Here is a 21,899-nt window from a genome sequence, read left to right on the forward strand (position 1 = left end):
CGATGCCATCAAAAGTAAAAGAATTAAAATGGAAATGGGCTGGTCACAAACCAAGAACAACTGATGGTAACTGGAGTAAGGCAGTCATAGAATGGATCTACTTGATAAAAGTGGCCACAAAACAGACATAAAACAAGATGGAGTGATGACATCAGCAAATATTGCAGACTCAGCTGGTAAAGAAAAACTCAAGACTGTATTGGTTGAAAATATGTGGAAGAGGCCTTCATCCTGCAGTGGATAGACCATGCCTAGAATGATGATGATGTGAATTTAACTAATATTAGAATCCCAATGTATTTTATTGCATTAGTTTCTGTTTCTTTTATGGTTAAATGTTCCCTTTCCAAACTTTGTTTTTATTCCATTTATGGCATTTTAAAACTTTTTTTCATTTACCATTAACAGTATTTGAAAAGTGCTATTTTTTACATAAAGTTGACGCAATATTTTTGTAGTAGCCTTGCCAAGATTCATTTTTTTTCTCCTAATCATCACTGTTAAAATATGTGAAGAACTGGAGGACTCTGAACAAATGTTAGTTTTTACATTTGAGTATCTTAGAATTCAGTTTTTATAGCTGTCTGAAAACATTTAAAATTTAATTAACAATGCTTTCCCTGATTACAAGGAACAAATCATTGGTATTTCTTTGAATGCTGATATGCAAACAATAACCTTTCTAGAATTAAATCCAAGAGGGGAAAAAAAAGAATGTCAGTAACATTCAAAAGCATTACGAAAATAATTATGAGGGCTGAGAAAATGTTCCCATTTCCAGAGAGCGCATATTTTGTAGCTACTAAGGTAGTGTTAGGGTTAGGATCTTTATCTCATTTGAATTGGGAGAGAGGCGAAATTAACAAGGGAAGACACTCTCGCATCTTGTCACCGCTTCCTTATTCTGTCAATGAAAATACAAATAAAATAAAATAAAATACATCCTAATGTTCTATTCCAAAATTCTGCAACGCATTGAAGTCTGTTTTAAACGAATAATTAAAATACTGCCGCCTTCCCTTTCTTTTTAATTCGATTTAATATGACTTGGGCGAAGGCAGAAAGGGAAACCTTTAAGAATGACTCCTTTCTAGCCCCCACCCCCACCCCCGCAGAGCCGGCGTTTTTCGGGCGTTTAAACTTCAGCACGTGCCCCCATCACGTGGGGGAGATTCTAAGCGGAACCGGAAGTGAGGGCTTCCATGGAGTCCCTGGTTTGTTGTGGTTATATTTAGAACGCTAATTTGGGGCGGATCAGGGAGGCGGAAGTCTTGGCCATTTCCTTCCACGTCCCGGAAGCTGAGGCGTTGTGTTTGCCGGCCCCGGCGAGAGTAAAGGAACGGGCGCTGGGAGCCATGTCGTGAGACTCGCTGAGCTGCGCTGAACGCCGCTCAGAAAAGGCCCTGCCGAGCAGGGGTGGCGGTGGCTCGGCTTCCTATATGGGCCATATTATTTCGAGGAAAGGCACTAGTCAGAAGGCGGAGAAAAATCACCTCCGCGCCCCCCTGAGGGGGAAGGTCCCTCCGCCGCCACGGACCCGGACCTGCTTCCTCCGGGGGCCCTGCATGCTGTGTTTCCTGGTCCACAGCGCCAGCCCACCCGCCGCGAAGGAGCAGCAGTCGCCCGCCTTCCTCTGCACGGCTGCGAAGCCCCCCGGCGACCGCCACGCTCGACGCCTCCTGCGCTGGCCTCCCGCGTCGGTTTGGAGAGAGCGAGGTCGCCGCTGCCGCCGTTTCCTCTTCTCCAGCCTGCTCATTTCGACGCCGCCGCCGCCGCCGCCAGCGCGCCGGGGCTTCTTCGGGTCTGCGCTGGAGAGCAGCGAGGCTCCCGTGGAGATGGTCTGCAAGCGCAAAGGGATCGGGCTGCGCGCCTATCCGCCGCGGAAACAGCCCCGGTGCGCTATCCTCCGGGGAAATGCGGCGGGTACCGGCGCCCCTTCGCCGCCCTCGACCGATCCCGCCGAATGCCAACAGGTGCTCTTGCCCGAGCAGCACCTCTGCCCTCTGCCCCGCGCCGTAGACGTTGCCAGGGAAGCTTCGCCTAAAGACTCCGTCGCCGAGGATGGGAAGGAGATAATCCCGAGCAGCTCTCCTTCGCACCTGCCGGAGCTCGATGGGAGAGAGAAGCCCGAGTCGGGCGAACCTTACTGTGAAGAACCCCCCGAAAACCCGGAGGACTGTTGCCAAGACTCGCAGCCACCCTTGCTGGATATTAACCAGCTGCCTCCCTCCATCCTTCTCAAGGTGGGTTTGGTGGGCATGGACTGTGTCAAGGGTGGTGCTGTCACATATGATACGCAGACTTCCAAGGTATGCTGTGGTTATCTTGTTGTTGTTTTCTTTTAAAAAGAGATAAGTTTTCTTCCTTCCTCCTGATCTTCAAGAACTGCGCTTCCCGGATATCTTAGATACCTGTGTTGTATCTAAAAGGTGGGTTTGGTGGACATGGACTGTCAAGAGTGTGCTATGATACACAGACGTCCAATGTGTGCTGTTATCTTGTTTTTTCCTTAAAGAAAAAAAAAACCCTGTCATTTAAGTGTCCTTCCTTTCTCCTGATCTTCAAGAACTGCTCTTCACCGATGTCTTAGAAACCTGTGGGTTGCATTCTGCTTTGGCTATCTCGCTCCTACTTGTTTCTCATTCAGACATGTGTTGAAAACAATTGACAGCAGGGTTGCAAATCTCTCATTAGATTGCTTTGCCATAGAGATGGGGATGAAGACTTTGTGTTCAGGTCTGTGCCCTTTTGTAATCCATTTTAAAGCATTGAGCTACAGGTTTATTGAAAGCAGTGCTGACAGGGAGTCTTAACTGAAGTTGAATCCCTCTTGAGAGGATGATGAATGCTTTTAGGAGATAATTTTTATATTTTCATAAGGTAATACTCAGTTATTCAGAACTGTTCAGTTTGATGTGGAAAATTCCTCTTCCTGCTCTATTTATAAACAAAAATATATATCAATAAATAAATAAATGTATTCCATATGAACAAGTGATATTTAAAATTAATTATTTGCTATAGCTTTGATAATTGCAGCTTTCATTTCTGTTATACCGGAATTGCAGGAAGAAGTAAGTCTGAAATTGGAAGCTGCTCACCTGCTTCTTACATTGAAGGATTTTATTTGGCTTCTTTTTAATTTTAACCTGATAGTCCTGGACTTTTAATACCAGATGATTCACAGATATCATTTCCCAAAACATAAGCCTATTTTTTGGCATTTATAATATATATTTGAAAGTTTTAGATTATTTTATTTTGGCGCTCTGCTACCTTGAGAATGGTCTGAGAAGAATCAAGCAGGATAAAGTATTATGTAAAATGCATAGGTGGCATTCAGAAACTGTATACCAAAATGACATACATCTCTCTTTACATGGAAACCAGGGAGTATTGTAAAGATCCAATCTAAGGACCCTTATGTGGTCAGTACCTAGTGGTGAAATATAATTTTTTTGATATTTTATAAAACTGCTTTATTTGTTTCCTTATCCCACATTATTGCAGTTACTTCAGTTCTTCTTGAAATAGATGAACAAAACGCCCTTAAATGACCTTACAAAGAATTCTGCCTAAACTTGTAACTATCTATAACAGAATTTATGATAACTTATTTAATAGAGATATGTGTTCCAATCTTTTAAAACAGCAACTTGTTAACAGTTATTAGCCAAATGTATCTAACAAATGTCATATATTCAAGTTAGTTCAGGTTAAATGCTTGTTACTGTGGGTAACTTGCAGTGAAATAGTTAAAACAATATTCCAAGAAATAGGCTACCAAAGTAATAGTTGTACATTCTAAACATTTCTTCACTGACAGTTTATTTTTACTTATTTTTATTTGCATAGCACTACATTATCCTTTTGGGGACACGGTGGTTCAGTGGCTAAGATGCTGAGCTTGTAGATTAGAAGGTCGGCAGTTCAGCAGTTCGAATCCCTAGCGTCGCGTAACAGGGTGAGCTCCCGTTACTTGTCCCAGCTTCTGCCAACCTAGCAGTTCGAAAGCACATAAAAATGCAAGTAGAAAAATAGGGACCACTTTGGTAGGAAGGTAACAGCGCTCCGTGTGTCTTCGGCGTTGAGTCATGCCGGCCACATGAACATGGAGACGTCTTCAGATAGTGCTGGCTCTTCAGCTTAGAAACAGAAATGAACACTGCTCTAGAGCTGGAAACGATTAGCACGCATGTGCGGGGGAACCTTTACCTTTACATTATCCTTTAACGATGGCAGAAAATAAAGACATTGGCTTTACTTTGAACTGTACTACAGGTAGTCCTTGACTTACAACAGTTCATTTAGGACTGACTTTCAACAGCTGCCAAAAAAACAATTCTAGGCTGCATTAACAGAGGGATAGAATCAAAATCACATGAAGTGTTAATACCACTTTATAATGCCTTGGTAAGGCCATACTTGGAATACTGCATCCAGTTTTGGTCACCACAATGTAAAAAAGATGTTGAGACTCTAGACCAAGGGTGTCAAACTCGCAACGACATGACGTCAAGTGACGTATCACAGCTTTTCCCCCTTCGCTAAAATAAGGGTGGGCACACCAGCGCATGATGGATTCAGCCTGCAGGCCACGAGTTTGAGACCCTTACTCTAGACAGATTGCAGAGATGAGCAACAAAGATGATTAAGGGACTGGACACTAAAACATATAAAGAACAATTGCTGGAATTGGGTATGTTTAGTTTAATGAAAAGGAAGACTAGGGGATGACATGATAGCAGTGTTCCAATATCTCAGGGGTTGCCGCAAAGAAGAGGGAGTCAAACTATTCTCCAAAGCACCTGAAGGCAGGAGAAGAAGCAAGGGATGGAAACTAATCAAAGAGAGAAGCAACCTAGAACTAAGGAGAAATTTTCTGACAGAACAATTAATCACGGGAACAACTTGCCTCCGGAAGGTGTATATGCTCTAACACTGGAATTTGTTTAGGAAAAATTGGATAACTATTTGTTTGAAATGGTACAGAGTTGAATAGAGGGTTGGACTAGAAGACCTTCAAGGTTCCTTCCAACTCTGTCATTCTATTCTGTTCCATTTAGTGACAATTCAAAGTTACAATGGCATTGAAAAAAGTGACTTATGACTGTTTTTCACATGACCATTGTAGCATCCCTGAGGTTATGTGATCAGAATTTGGACACTTGGCAATGATTTATGTTTATCTCGATTGCAGGTCATGTGATCACCTTTCTGACGACAAAGTCAATGAGAAAGTCAGATTCACTTAACTCTGTCACTAACTTAACAATTGCAAGGATTCATTTAACAACTGGGGCAAGAAGGATTGTGAAATGGAGCAAAATTCTCATAACAAATGTCTGAACAACAGAAATTTTGGGCTCAATTGTACTCATAAGTCAAGGACTACCTGTATTTAAGTCTACTGTGTTGTTTCAACACTAGGTGTTTGTACCCATTTTTTACTCATATGAAGCTCAAACGATGCATTATCTATAAGGCTTTGCAAACATAGACATTTCCCATTAATTTTTGTTCTCTTTTCCAGCAAGGCTGTGTATTTTGGCTCTTAATGGAAATCGTGTGGAATCTGTATTTGCAAAAATGGGGGAGAAAGCAAATCAAATACTTGTGGATTTTTTCAAGCATCCTGATAGACAAATCCTATTGTAACTTAACATTATTTCTGTTGTACCACTCCATCTCAGATTTTCATGCACTGCAAAGAAACTTTCTCTTTCCATTTAATAATGTAATTGCTATAGATACAATTTTTATCTATAATCCTCAACCCCCCCCCCTTTAGCCTAATGGCTTAAAGACAGAAGCTTGCAACTATTATAAAAAAATTGATGGCCTAATAAACATATTGAATGTGTGCAAGTTTTAATTTTTAATGATTTTTCATAGCCAGATAGCAACCATTGGAGTGGATGTTGCATATTAATGAGTAGCTATGAAAGATGTACAGCTAGGATTAATTTTTTCTTTGAAAAAGATGATGCTTGCATTGAAAAACTGTTAAAATACTACCATTGGCATGTTGTTAAAGGGAACTTTGGAGGCATATGACTTTCTTTTTTTATTTTCATAGATATTTTCCAATTTATCCTTGAATGAGCGATGTCTTTCAGCATCATTGGTTTGTAAATACTGGCGTGACCTCTGTTTAGATTTCCAGTTTTGGAAACAATTGGACCTCAGTAGTCGTCAGCAGGTATGGAGTAGGCAATATTAAAATATGAATGTCTTTTTCTTCAGATAAAAAGTGGTGCTTGAAAGATGAACATATGAAACATATGCTATGTCAGATAATTGTAAACAATTTGAGTATCAAATACAATTTATAGTTATGTTCGTATGTAAAACTAAGCACAGGTTAATTATGCTATGTGCTATAGTATGTACTTTGAGAAAACTGTGAGCCACTAGCAGCAAATTTTACAGATGCTGCTCTTTAGGCAACATTCCAACCATTAGGATTGTATGTAAAATTCAAATAGATGTTTAGCTTGAATGAAAATGTGAGTGAAGCCATATGGTCCTGTCACTTCTAAAAGTGAACAAATATTTTATTTATTAGATTTTTGACTCTTGTTTTCCTTTGCTGACTTTGTAACATTTTCTCAGTGGTTTGTGACACTTGGAAAAGCAAAAAGAGGTTTTTGCACATGCATAACAGTTGCACTCTTCTATCCTTTTCACATTTTCCTGGAGAAAGTTGGGAGTCTCCTACAAGCCACTTTCTGAAACACAAGAACTGGAGATGCATGTTACTGGAAAAGATTTAGAGGACACTGTCTTCATTCTTAGCAATATTCATCAGTGCCAGAATCTTTTTAGTGGTTTTCAAAGGTGCTAATTTTTTACAAGTAGCTATAGTAAGAAACACACCGAAGCTTCAAAGAGACATGAAGTATTTTGCTACTGAGACAAAATATGTGGAGTCCTTGGTACTCTCTAATCTTGGTGGTTTGCTTGTAGATGTTTCATTACCTGATTAGATAATATCAGTGATGATTAATTGGGTAATGAAACATCTGAAAGTACAATCAAGCTCAGAGGATGCTGACTGCACAGTTCATCCCTGAGCTACGTATATTCTCTTCCGTTGGATACATAATATGTTGCCCCTTTCCTGAAAAGGTAGCCATGTCATGCACATAGTGCAAAATAATCTTTGCACAAGTCTTTGCTGTAGTTGGATGTCACTTCTATTTTTGTGTGTGTGTTTGTTTTGTTTGATAGCAGTACAGAAGTACAGCGGCTCAATTGGGGATAAAGGGATTGTCCATGATTGCAGGGATATCTGCTTTAATATAAACTCATTGTTTATAAATTGAGCATCCAGTCCAATAATTTATTACATAATTTATATATTATGGTGTTTCAAATTGCTCCAGGTAGTGATTGAAGATATTGGAAAAACAAATGGAGCAATGGAGTCATTGCTGCATGAACAGTTCTGGTATTTGTTAGACAGGTATCTCTGTTCAAGCCAAAACATAAAGAGCCATGGCATGGTTTTATATTATGGTCGAGATTTTCTATAGACATAGTCTGCTGAACCACAATATGGCTTAACATCGATAAAATAGCTGAATGATAATGATGTAAATAAAATGTTTTATGCAATCCAGATACCTAAGATCATTCTTTGTGATTTTTCTCTAAAGTGTATTGGGACAACATGAACTTTTTCTATTGTTCAGACAAACAATTAGATCCTGGTTACTTGAATGTTAGAATAGCACAAGGAATTGTTCTAGTGCAAAACTATTATTTCTTAATGCAAATACTAGATTTAGAAGTATTCAGTCTTTGAAATCTGTGTTGAGAACTAGAATTTTTGAGGGGTTCGTGAATGTTAGACATAGATTATAGGTAGTTGGAAATGTTTCTAAGTAGAATGTTACATAATAGCCATTTTAATTCTCCATGTCAAAACTAAGAATAGCAAACTAATAATATAGAATCTTGCTGTAAAAGGATTAAATACAGCTTATCTAAAAACTGCCTTTTCCTACATAATAGAGGAATTTATAGTGAAGTACCAACTATCTAAACTGAGCAGTCTGTTCTAAAGTCAGAAATTATATATTGACATTATCACGTGGTTTTGTTTGTATAATTTTGATAAAGAAAAATGTAATGTTATATATTGGCTATTATTTAACAGGTCACTGATGAATTACTGGAAAGAATTGCATCACGAAGCCAGAATATAACTGAAATCAACATTTCTGATTGTCGTAATGTGACAGACACTGGTGTATGTATGCTAGCATCTAAGTGTCATGGACTTCTAAAATATACTGCCTATAGGTGTAAACAGCTGTCTGATACATCACTGTCTGCTGTTGCCTCACAATGTCCTCAGCTTCAGAAAGTTCATGTTGGCAACCAAGATCGTCTTACTGATGAAGGACTTAAGCAGGTAAGCCTTTTCATACTAGTTAAATTCCGTTGTATGTGCCTTTAAATAATTCTAAATATATTGTATTTAGAATTCAGCCATTGACTGTTTTATATAGGACCATCAAAGTTCTATTAAACTTTGTATATATTTAATGTAATTAATTTAGTGCTTTCATGCTATTTTTTTTAAATACGTCATTTTGGAAACTTGAAATAAATTGTTGAAATAAATTTCTTGCAGGTTCTCGCAGTATTCTGAATATTGAATAAATATAACTTTTCTGCCCCCTGCATCATGAATGATTACATAATTTTTAATATACATAGTATGATTTATATCAAGGATACTTGTTCCAGAAGGCATTCTGAAAGTAAATTTACTGTACTAGATAAGGCAGAGTGTGAGACACTGCTGTGGACAATTGTTTTAAAGTTTGTAGATAAACTATAAAATTCTGTAACTAATTTTATTTCTTTAATATGAAAGTCTGTCATTCTTCCTGGTTGCACTATATATTGGAATAGGTAAACAATACTATTAGTAATAGTTTTCAGAGCTGTGTTCATCTCAATTTAAAAGTTTATGGAAAACCTTTTCAATTGCTAAATTCAAATGTATTTCCAATTACAACATAAATGACCCAAATCTAGACGAATGGTCTTGAATTATTCAGGTATGTAAGTCAGATGTTTTCAAGATAAATTTAATTTGGGAATTAATTTATATTTTACACAATATTTCAATTTTTATAACTTTCTACTGTTTTAAAACAAATATATAAGCAAATTAGAGAGTTTTTTTTGGGCAGAATCATTCATCAAGATTTTATTTACATAAATTATAATTAACTATTGAGAAAGTTAGAAATTATTTTAATTTAAATTAATTAAAATAAATGCCCAGAACCTGGTAGAGATTCTGCATAATGGAGTGGAAGGATAAAATCCTAGGGCTTGGAAATTATACTTAAATTAATGCAGCCTAAAAATTGTGTTTATTCATTTTGCTGCCATATCACATCTTATTTCCTCCAATTACTAATCAGTTATAATTCCAAGATATTCACAGCGTGCCAGATACGTTCCATGATACATCTGTGCTTTTGATTTTAGCAATAGCACTAACAATAGCAGTTAGACTTATACACTGCCCAATAGTGCTTTAGAGCAGTATCTGGATGGTTTCGGCATATTGCCTCCAACAATCTGGGTCCTTCCACCTTGGAAGGATGGAAGTCTGAGTCAACCTTGAGCCTGTCAGGATTAAATTAGGCTGTGGGCAGAATTAGCCTGCTATACTGCATTCTAATCACTGGCACCAATTTTATTCTTAAGAGCATAATTTTGCATTTTTATCTATTTATTTATTTATTTATTTTATTATTATTTATTTATTAATCAAATTTCTAGACCGCCCTTCTCCCGAAGGACTCAGGGCGGTGTACAGCCATATTAAAATACATAAATAGACAATGAATTTAAAATAATTTTAAAATGAAATATTTAACCGGCCAATTGAACTAAAAATAACAAAACCAATTAAAATCAGTATAAAGTTTAAAATTTAAAATTTAAAAGCTAAAAAATCTAATCCAGTCCTGCGCACCTGAATAAGTGTGTTTTAAGTTCACGACGGAAGGTTCTAAGGTCCGAGAGTTGGCGAAGTCCTGGGGGGAGCTCGTTCCAGAGGGCGGGAGCCCCAGAAGGCCCTTCCTGGGTGTCGCCAGGCGACACTGCCTAGCTGGCGGCACCCTGAGAGTCCCTCTCTGTGAGGCGCGGGTCGGTGAGAGGTATTCGGTAGCAGAAGGCGGTCCCGTAAATAGCCCGGCCCTATGCCATGGGCGCTTTAAAGGTGATCACCAACACCTTGAGCGCACCGGAAACCACAGGTAGCCAGTGCAGTCTGCGCAGGATAGGTGTCACCGGGAGCCACGAGGCTCCTTCTATCACCAGCGCAGCCGCATTCTGGACTAACTGCAGTCTCGGATGCCCTTCAAGGGAGCCCATGTAGAAACATTGCAGTAATCTAGGCGAGGCGTCACGAGGCGTGGTGACCGTGCATAGGGCATCCCGGTCTAGAAAGGCGCAACTGGCGCACCAGGCGAACCTGGTAAAAAGCTCTCCTGGAGACGGCCGCCAAATGATCTTCAAAGGACAGCCGTTCATCCAGGAGGACGCCCAAGTTGCGCACCCTCTCCATTGGGGCCAATGACTCGCCCCCAACAGTCAACCGCGGCTGCAGCTGACTGTACCGGGATGCCGGCATCCACAGCCACTCTGTCTTGGAGGGATTGAGCCTGAGCCTGTTTCTCCCCATCCAGACCCGTACGGCTTCCAGACACCGGGACAGCACTTCGATAGCTTCATTGGGGTGGCCTGGTGTGGAAAAGTACAGCTGGGTGTCATCAGCGTACAGCTGGTACCTCACACCGAAGCCACTGATGATCTCACCCAGCGGCTTCATATAGATGTTGAACACATTCTATTAAATTCAAATCAATATAAGAGATATGAGTGGGGCAAAGAGCCATGGAAAGATAGATGCTTGGCATCACAAGACAAGATAGAAAGACCTGCATATGGATTAGAGAACAATGAAAAGTGTCCAATATCATCAAGAGAATAAAAGAATGGAAATGGAAATGGGCTGGTCACATAGCAAGAAGAACTAATGGCAGGTGGACTAAGGCAGTTATAGAATGGATTCTACTTGATAAAAAACATCCACAAAATAGACCTAAAACAAGATGGATCGATGACATCAGCAAGTATTGCAAGCCCAATTGGCAAAAGAAAGTATTTGTTGGAAACATGCAGAAGCCTTTACTCTGTGGTGGATAGACAATGGCTAGAATTATGAGAATAATGATGAAGATCTATTAAATAGCAGTTTCATCCCATTTTTAAAAAATCTTATCATGGTTATATTGTGGGAGGAGGAAGCTGTGTTGGAATATGTTTAATTCCTTAAGTTATTTGTAAAAATAAAGACAGGGTACAAATAAATGATCAAATGAGATAAGATTAATTGATAACATTTGGTCTTGTCAATTCCATACTGATTTCTGGTATTTATAAATCAATCAATTTGCAGTAGAATATTTCAAGTATTTATTTAACTCACATTGGTTGATCTGTAATTCTGCCCAAACATGCTTTTGAAAATAGTGACATCATTTGTCCAGTTCTAGTCATATGGCACTTTTAACACTTCACTGGGGTCCATAGTTTCTGAAAAGTAACAGATTTGAGCAGACTATCAGTATTTTCCTTCCCATCATGCAAGAGGCATTGTATTTGGAAATTTAATCTCATTCACATAAAATGAGTATTCTCTGACCATGTTTCTTTCAAACACAGTCTTCAAACTGCTATTTCATCCTGCTCTTTATAATTTCCCTGTCTTTTGGGAGAAGACAGCGACAAGATACAAGTTGAATAGCTTTAGCTTTGTTTTGTGATTTGCTACCATTTTACTAGTGTAAAATGGGAATTATTTTGAGTGAACTGAATAAAATGACTCTTAGTATGAAAACAAAATTTACATTTCAAATTTCCCTTTTCCTAAAAGCACCCAGAGTAATGCATCATATTATAATAGAAGTTGTCTGTGTACACGTACAGCTTTTTCTGAATAGAAAATGCATTTGAGCTCTGCAGTATTCGTTAAATTTAGGCTTGCAGTAAGCTACATGTTATATTTCTTACATGCCTTCAATATTCCCAACTTTCATTTCACTGCTTGGTTGCCTTAATGCTATTATTTAACTCACTGATGACGTATCTCTACCTTATGAAAGGTAACTGCATTCAGTTCTGGATGCATGTATAAATAGGCTTTTGAAATTTAACCTACTAAATCCTAAAACACTGAAATTGTACTGGTTGAAAAATTTACTTCTATGGAGAGTAATATATAGTTAGTTTTGAATGGAATTCTATTTTATCTGAAGGAATAAAATACACAGTAATTTATTTCTATCGAGGTAATATTTTTGCCAGTTCCAGTTGTAAAAAACGTATTATTATTAACTTAGGAAGAAACATTACTATTTACCTTCTAGAAAGGTTAATGCAAAAACGTTAGCACTGTGAATTCTTAATGGAAGCTGAAACATCTGTATATGCAACATTAGTATTATATTTATAGTTTTATATACTGTATTGTGCTGATTATCAGTAAGTTGGTAGAACTGATGGCTTTATCAAATGGCTTTAAATGTTGTATGAAGAACTTATTATTAGGAATTAAGATTTGCTTCAGACAACATTCTTGAGAGTAATCTCGAAGACAATTTCTAAAGATATTAAATGTATAGTAAATCTAATAAGCCCGTCTCTTTTATGATTGTAGAAAATCAGAGGTACATAATTACTGTGAACTGCTGAAACACTGCAGTGAATACTGCAATAGAAGATAATGTTTTGAGACCAATATGCTGTTAAAACATTGCTAAAATCTCATTATCTAACCATTTAATGTGCATAAGCATATAGGCAAAACATAGAGGTTGCTAACTGCCTGTTATATTTTCAATGGAATTCTTTTTCTTGCTGGATGTTTCCTATCTTTATAAATTGTTTTGGTAGTTCTATGGTAATAAGTAGAATACAAATGGTTTCAAGTATGTTATTAATGCAGATTTTAACTTCATTTATAGTTGGGCTCAGAATGCAAAGAATTGAAAGACATTCACTTTGGGCAATGTTACAAGATCTCAGATGAAGGAATGACTATTATAGCTAAAGGTTGCCTGAAGTTACGGAGAATATACATGCAGGAAAACAAATTAGTAAGTATTTTCTGCTATAACTTTAAATTGAAATTGTCCATACATTCTTTCGGTGTTCTCACCCCAACCTATACAAGGATTTGTAAGTTATATTAGGTTGATTCTCAATAAATTCTTTGGCTAGAAGATTCTGAAAATATCAGTGGATTGTGTCAGCAGTAATTTCTTGCAGGAACTTATTCCACCAGTAAAGGAATTTGAAATATCTCCCTTTTGAAAAATGATCCAATAGTTTGCTATATTCTCCGATTTTCCTCCCCAAATTTCCATATTGCAGTGTAGTGAAGTAAACTTGTAAACATGTTCTGTTATTTAGAACTTTTTTTAGGATAGCAAGATGTTGTGTTGGTCATTATATTTAAATTTTTAAGTAGAGTTTAAAATAAGGCTTTTACTCTTCTAGTTTTGTTACAACTCTTTTCAGAAAAGCCTAGCCTGGTTCTCTTCTCATGTGATTGACCTGTTAACACAACTGTAAAAATAAGATGTATTGAAAATCTGTAATGGGTTTCTTATTCTGATGTGAAATTTTGTAAATAGACCCCTAAATAGTACTGCTATGGAAAAATAGTACTGCTTTTCCTTCCAATGTACAGGTAAAATTGAATATGCTTTCATGAGAAATTGAGGTTGACAAGGGAAAATGCATTTTGTATTTGTGAGTTAATGAACAAGTTAAATGAAAAATATATGTAAAAGGAGAAAAAAGATTGATCCTGGAATTCTATTGTAAATTCTAAATTGTATTTACTTCTGAGTGTTTATCATAGTAAACTAATATAAAGTACATAGTAGATGCTGTAGAGAATTGGGTGGCTTAATTAGCTTTGAACTTGCCATGTTGGAGAGACTGCCCTATTCTATTAAACCATTTTGTTTCTAAAAATTAAATATCACTGTAACTATGAAAATGCAGGCTTTGTTCCATTAATGAGCTACACTAGTGCACTTCTTAAAGTCATATTGATTAGTTCAGTTTTTAGTGGATGGAGGAACAAACTTTCAGATTTCGATTGTAGAATTCATACTATCTTTACAAATAATCCTGTTTTCTGCATTCCCAGGACATTTTGGAGAGCTGCTGCATGTCAATATACTGGCATAATACCAGTATATATCATAATACCAAATTAGATGGACAGATAATATAACCATATAACAAACTTTTGTACATGCTCTGTCTCATTGAATGTAATGTGGAAAGGAGCCAACAAAAATGTGCCATATGTTTTGTTTGTCTACCCAACCTTCATCAAAATAAGATAGAAATAACAAAGTAGAACTACTGAAAGTACATGTTTAGGAGTAACATTTCAAAGTGTCTGTAAGGAGATTGGCAATGACTAAGGTTAAGAACTATGAAAAAATACGAGATTGAAAAAATACAGAAAAAGTAGAAAAAGAAAGATTATATAAAGGAGAAAGAAAAAGTGAGGAATAGCAAAAAGAAAAATGATATCTAAAGTTATTTCCAGTCTTCATTGCAGCACTTACATAACAATTATCATCTCCACCTTCTCATATTGCATATCATAGTTCTCTTCTTCTGATAAACAAATCTCTTTAATCTATAAATCCCATGAAGGGATTAGCATAGTAACCTAGACATGTGGTTGCATTCTAAACATTTAAGGCATTATATTCAAGCTTCATAAATTCAGAATGGTAAAAACAATAGATTTGTTTTAATATTTAAACTCAAAGCTTTTACTTATATTCATACACTATGGAAGAAATACTAGTCCCAGGAGACATGCCTTCTCTGCCGCAGCACGGTTATAGAACATTCTTCCCTCTGAAATTAGACTAGCTACATCCCTTTGGTATTCCAAAATCGCCTCAAGTCTTGGCGATGTTGTCAGGCTTCCAGGGAGCGAGGACCTGCTAAGTTGACTCCATTGTTGAAACACTACATTGCTTTTCCTCCCTGTCCTGAATTATATTTCTGCTTTAATGATATTCAGTAATGCGGTTGTAATACTGTATTTATTAAATATTATGTTCTCATCTCACTGATTTAGTGAGCCAGGATGACTTACAACATAATCAAAAGTAAAAAAAGGTAATACAGGACAATTAAAATTAGGTCAGTTTAATAGAAAAGTTAAACGAAAGAAAGCAAATATACATGTCCCAGGATAATGTTGCAGGAACCAATCTGGGTCAGTCACTGGGACCAGAGGTTTAATCTTCCGATTAAAGTCACATGCAATTAGGCACCACATAAATACTACATATAGAATAGCCCAAAGCATACATTCTGGTAGAGAGAAATTACCCGAGGATGGGCACAAATCTGAAAGCTCGGAAGATAAACCTCTAATTCCAATGACTGATCCAGATTAGATCCTGTGGAAAAGTTAAAAACCAAGATGATGGCAATCTGCAGGTGGGTATTTTCTCTATCCCATTAGACATCCCAATGTAGCTGGCCGCTGTTGGGGCCGTAGGAAGGTGGCAGAGCCAAAATTTAAAACTTTTTCTGTGGGGTGGACCTCATCAACAGTGGAAAAGTTAGTAAGGTCCCACACAGGAGAAAAAGCTCTTTTCCTGGATCCTGCCAGTTAAAATTCTTTGGCAGATGGTATCCAAAGTAGGCTTTTTTAATGAGTGAGTTGGGCTAATCCCATCAGGATTAGATGGCTCCTTAGATATCTTTTTTGTTTTTATTTATTCTTACTGATATTTATTAGTTGCCCAGAGTCACCTTTGGTGAGATGGGTAGCTGTATCAATTTGACAAATAGATGAAGGGATGAATGAATGAATGATGCATGGATGGATGGATAGATAGATTGATTCATTGCCATTTTAATTGCCTATCACTTAACCAGTTCTATTTTTTTGTGGGAATTGTTTTCTGCAACAAGAATTTTAATTTCATTGAAAAACCAAACTTGGAAATTATCCTATATGAACCAGATTTGTATGTAAAATATAAGTATCCATATTTCATAATTGAACATTTAATCAGAAACTCATTACCTTGACAAGTATAAAAAGCATAGCTATTGTATATGAAGTTTGTTTCTGGTAGTTTGTTCTCTTGCACTGAAATTATGCTTATGCTAATAGATAATAAATAGAATAGAATAGAATAGAATAGAATAGAATAGAATAGAATAGAATAGAATAGAATTTTTATTGGCCAAGTGTGATTGGACACACAAGGGATTTGTCTTGGTGAATATGCTCTCAGTGTACATAAGGAGAATGATTGGACTAAATAAACCATCATATAATTTGAGTGGGCAGTCCATGAGATCCCAGAAGTGTTTAGCTATAATTTGTCTGCCCTCGGAGATTTCTGAAATAATGTTAAAGCTGCCATTTTAAAATACAGTAATTTTTCACCTCCATAAAGACACCAAGTGTCTTTTAAGTATCTATAGCAGGGGTCCTCAAAGTACAGCCTGCAGGCAGGATATGGCCCATGGGGGACCACAAGGCTGCCTCGCCCACATCGCCCCACCGGCCCCCACCCACCTTCTGGAAGCCGAAGAGGCCAAAAATGAGACATGCGGAGGCCTCCGGAGGCCAAAAATAGACCTGTTTTTGGGCGGCAGAGCAGTATTCCCCAGCCTCCAGAGAGAGAGAGAGAGAGAGAGAGAGAGAGAGAGAGAGAGAGAGAGAGAGACAAATAAGTCCCTCACACAAACCCCAAGTCAGCCACATCCCTACACTAACCTACTTTCCACCCCCAGGAGTGTAACAAATTAAAGTGTAATTTGTGTATATTGTTTAATAGACTGCTAAATTGGCCACGCCCACCCAATCACATGACCACCTAGCCACGCCCACCCAGCCGGTCCGGCCCACCAACAGTCTGAGGGAACTTGAACTGTGGCCCCCTGTTTAAAAAGTTTGAAGACACCTGATCTATAGTATTCCCACTTTAACTAAAGTGCCACCAGATAAATAAAGCAACATCTTTTGAAATTTTTAGGCCCATGTCTTTGTGTTTCTTAAGAACTGACACCTACAAGTATCTCTAGCTCCTTACATAACTAATCAAAATTGAAATAAATCAATATCAAGCCATAACAAAGAAGTTATGCTTTATTGAAAAATAAACTTAGAAATCTTCCTCTCAACTCATCTCCAAGAAAGGGAAGACAAAGTGTTTGAACCATGAGGCTTATTCTCATGACAGCATACCTTGGATTATTACATCTGAAGTAAACCATTGCATAATGGCTATGGACAACATTAGCTATGTTGTCATTTCTGTTTCTGATTCAAGGAAAGTCATTGCATTTCTGGTTCAGTATTTCCTACTATGTTGACAAGGAATTGTAATGCTGTCCTAAGTCTGATTATTGTTTTACGTATTACAGATGCCTCAATGTTTTTTTTTATCACCTTGTGAGATTGGTATGCTTTCTGGAGTTTATCATTCTTCACATTGAAGTAGTTGCTGTTGCATACTGTTTTCATATGACATTTACTTTTTCATTTTCATGCTATGCTTGTAGCATAGAAAAGCATGGGCAATTAAAATACAATGCTTAGTGAACACATTTCATGAAGACACTAAGGTGTTTCAGCTGAATATTGTTAAGGTATCATGGTCTGAAAGCATGTCTAGCTACACGGAAGGTATCCGGCATTGGCAATGATATATCCAGTTGTTTTGGGCCTTAAAAAAATTCTACTTCTGCAATATCTCCCAGCTGAGTCACTGTGCAATTTAGCTTTGGAGGAGTGCTGAGTAGTCTCAGACGATTAAAAAAAAAAAGATGATCTAAGCGTAGAAAGTTTCTGAGGAGTTGGATTTTCATTCTTTTTCTCCCAAGAGTAGCAATAAAAACAATTATACTAATACGAAAATATTAAAAGTTTATTTAAATGTTGCATATGGCTGCCCAACTCACTTTTATGGGGAAAAACTATTGTTTACATGATATTGATTCTTGCATGATATTGATCTTTTTAGATATAGACATATCCCATTTTTCCATTGTTTCACTACTAAGTGCTTTCTGCACTTTATTTCTTGACTACTGATTCCTTTATATTGATAGTCCTAAAAGGTCTATCCTCTCAATATCTCCATTGTCAGTTTTAAGGTTAATTGCTGTAGCAGTATCATTTGCTTCACTATTCTGCTTGTATTCCACCATTATATTTACTCTTACCCTCTTTATATATAATCTTAATAATAAATGCTCCTTGACACTTTTTAGAGCTTGCATATCATTAGCATTTTCAGCTATCAAACAGTGTAGTTGTTGATCAGCATACCACAAATTAATAATGTTTCTTCCTCCAATTTCAAAGCCATGTTTGTTTGTTTATTTAAAACATTTATTAGGCCACCCATATTCTAACCAACTGAAAGGGTCCCAGTGCTTATTTGTCTTCTAATTCATTTTATCTTGGTATATATTAAGCATGTTGAACAAATAAGGAGAAAGTATACAGTCTCGCCTCAATCCTTTGACAATGTGAAGTTTGTTTCACCACGTTTTGTCTATATTGTGTGTTCTTGTCTGTGTATAGTTTAACATGAGGACAATGGGGTGTTCTAGGATTCCCATTTTCTTAAGAACATTCGTTATAGAAGAATCCTGTAATTCCAACCATGTGTGAATCCTAAAATCCACACGTACTTGGAAAAAAATGATAAAAAAGCATATAGACTTTAAACCAGAGGTTTTTTTATTGGGGATTATACCTGAAACATATAATAGAAATTTGAGATATATGATTGTGAATGTAGTAACAGCGGCTAGAATTGTGTTTGCTAAAAATCGGAAAAATGAGAAAATACCAACACAGGATGAAGTTATCAAGAAAATAATGGAATGTGCTGAAATGAGTAAACTGACATTTGAAATTAGAGAACAGGAAGATAAACAATATTATAAGATATGGGACTTATTTTATCAATGGCTAGACAAAAAAACATGGTAATGAAGCTTGGTAGAGGTTTTTATAATACAAAAATTGTAGAAATATACAAAATACAACGTATATATTATTATGGGATTGATTCAGGATGATGAAATGAATGATACAATATAAGTTAACTTAAATTTTAGAACATTTTGTATGAAGTGAAGGAAGAAATAGCCATAGTTAAGTAAATGATCAATGAGTATAAAAATATTTGGGTATATACTAGATTGATAAAATATGAAATTAGGTAAACTACTGTTCAAACTATGAATATGGTGAAAATGCACAAAAGATTTGTAACCAACCGACACACTGTTTGTATCTGTAATTGAAGATGGTGTTACGTTTTTATGTATGTATTCTAAAAATTAACAAAAAAACAAAAAAAAATCCTGTAATGGAAATAATGAGGAAAATGTAGTATGGTGTAGGAAACAGAAATTAATTCAAATATGGGTTTTACACTTTTGTCTAGGTTTAACATGAGGACAATGAGATGTTCTAGGAGTCTCATTTTCCCAAGGACATTCCCTACCTTAACATGTATTAATTTCTTTTTGGTATTCTTTTGCTTTCTCAAATATCAAGTGTGCATCTGCAAAAATGTATCTTATTTTTCAGCTTATCTAAAAACTCTTGAATATCTGACATAAGTATTTCTTAGGTTTTTGTAAGTAGGAAATATCTTTGCTAGTACGGGTATCCTCAACTTACAATAGTTCATTTAGTGACTGTTCAAAGTTACAGCAGCACTGAAAAAAATGACCATTTTTCACAGTTACAACCTTTGAAGCATCCCCATGACCATATGATCAAAGTTCAGATGGTTGGCAACTGGCTCATACTTATACCCAGGTCATGGGATCCCCTTTTGCAACCTTCTCACAAACAAAGTCATCAGGGAAGCTAAATTCACTTAACAACCAGGTTACTAACTTATCAGCTGTAGAAATTCACTTAACAACTGTGGCACGAAAGGTCATAAAATGGGGCAAAACTCACTTAACAAATGTCTCACTTAACAGAAATGTTGGGCTCAGTTGTGGTTGTAAGTTGAGGACTATCTATGTATTGGATGTTAATCTCTCTTGTTTACTGCTTATTGTCTCTTCTGACAGCTCTGAAATCTTCGTTAAGTTCCTTTTAGAGATCTTTCTCAGAGGACTTTTCTTTTTTAATTTGGCTTCTCCTCTGTTTTTGGTAATTTGCACCATTTGTTCTAAGATCCAGTTTGCTTTCTTTGATTTCTTGGTCAGTGGAGTGTTTTTTCACATTCATCTTTGACATCTTTGATTTATTTTCTCATTGCTTCTAGATCCTTATCAGCACGGTTCTTGATTTGAAAGCAATTCCTGATATTCTCCTTGTAAATGACGGTTATACGCTCAAGGTTATATTGCGAAATTTGATTGTCTTTGTATTTCCACTTAAGCTTAGCTTTCAACTCTCACATGTGAAATTTGCCATCTGTTCTAGAATTAGCCCCTTGGCCATATCTTTGTTGTTATTGAGCTCTTCCACTTCCTTGTGCTAATAATATAATCCTTTTGATTTCTGAAATGTATTTGAATATAAGTAGCTCAGGTTGGTAGTTGGTCTGTTGGTCTGAGCTCCGAGCTTGGCAATAGGCACCCCGCTACACAACAACAACAACAAATCACAACCCATCATCTCACAAGAAATCAGGCCACTTCTCAGTAACAACAACCAGCCATTCAAACAGACCGAAACCAGACCATGACTCAGCAGTATCCGGACAAGCAAACACTAATTTACATCACACAGACGGTGGTACTTAAAACCAAAGAACATACCTTGGTAACAACAGCCAGCTATGTCAGACCATGACTTAAACAAACAACATCCACACTAATTTGCATCACATAAAAAGGTATTTAAAGAACAGTGCTCTGACAGATGTGCACATTCAAAGCGCATTGACGATGTCTCCTCTAATGGTAACAAAATGTTTGCAACCAATTGCCGAGCTCAGAGCTCAGACCAACAGCCCAATTTGATTTCTCTCTGTTCTGTCTAATAAAGCCCATTGTTTTGGTTATTTGAAGAATGTGTTAGAAATGAAGAAATAATTGGCTGGTAGAACCTGATAAGTCATTTTTCCCTTCATTTATGTTTCCTTGGCCATGCTATATTTTCTTCATTATTTCCAACCTTGATGTTACAAGGTTCCATCATAAACAGCATATTTCGCTCAGGCGTTCTGTTAATTTCAGATTGAACCTTCTGATAAAATATGTCAATTTTCTCTTCTGCAGTAGTTGGCATAAGATGGAGGATCGTAATGGTAAATGATTGTAATGGTAAATGATATCAATTAGACTTCACATTGTATCCAAATACTATATTTGCTGTATCTTTCTATTTATGAAAGTAGCAGCATTCTTTCTTTATTTTCCATGTGTGGAATACCAAATAGTATAATCTTAAGTGTTTGGTTTGTTTCCATTCGCTGCTGCTTTAGATGATGGTTTGTAAACAATTCATTTAAACTTTCACTATGTGGAGTTTTCCAATGTACATTTTATTTCCCTTAAGCCCCATATTCCCACAGTAATTCTGGTGTGACCCCTTTGGGTTTTCTTTTCATGTGTGGTAACATCAACCAGAAGATATCTCACAGACTGAGCCACATTTTCTTGTCAAATGCGAGATTTAGCATTGCTTTCTCCTCCTCTATATGAAATGATGCCTTTGCCATTGACACTCTTATGATCATCTGCCTCCAGCATTTTCCTGTGTGGCGACTGACCTATAAAGATACCTACTTGTTTTAGTTATGCAG

The 21,899-nt window shown here is 36.9% G+C and overlaps 1 protein-coding gene across 4 annotated transcripts in view; it reads left to right on the plus strand.

Moving 5' to 3' along the window:
• The first annotated feature begins 1,201 nt into the window (after positions 1-1,201).
• The window catches only part of FBXL17 (F-box and leucine rich repeat protein 17), a 180,361-nt gene continuing 159,663 nt past the window's right edge, over positions 1,202-21,899 (plus strand). For 3 of the 4 annotated variants that reach the window (XR_009153325.1, XR_009153326.1, XM_058168243.1), the window contains exons 1-4: positions 1,202-2,309; positions 6,080-6,202; positions 8,165-8,422; positions 13,065-13,196. Coding sequence is in view for 2 of the 4 variants with exons in the window: in XM_058168243.1 (XP_058024226.1) it covers positions 1,440-2,309; positions 6,080-6,202; positions 8,165-8,422; positions 13,065-13,196 (1,383 nt within the window). In the remaining 2 variants the exon portion in view is untranslated. The remainder of the gene's footprint in view (positions 2,310-6,079; positions 6,203-8,164; positions 8,423-13,064; positions 13,197-21,899) is intronic. The other variant, XM_058168244.1, reaches the window with a different exon arrangement.

The sequence above is a fragment of the Ahaetulla prasina genome, chromosome 2 (assembly GCF_028640845.1).
Source record: "Ahaetulla prasina isolate Xishuangbanna chromosome 2, ASM2864084v1, whole genome shotgun sequence".
Classification (NCBI taxonomy): domain Eukaryota; kingdom Metazoa; phylum Chordata; class Lepidosauria; order Squamata; family Colubridae; genus Ahaetulla; species Ahaetulla prasina.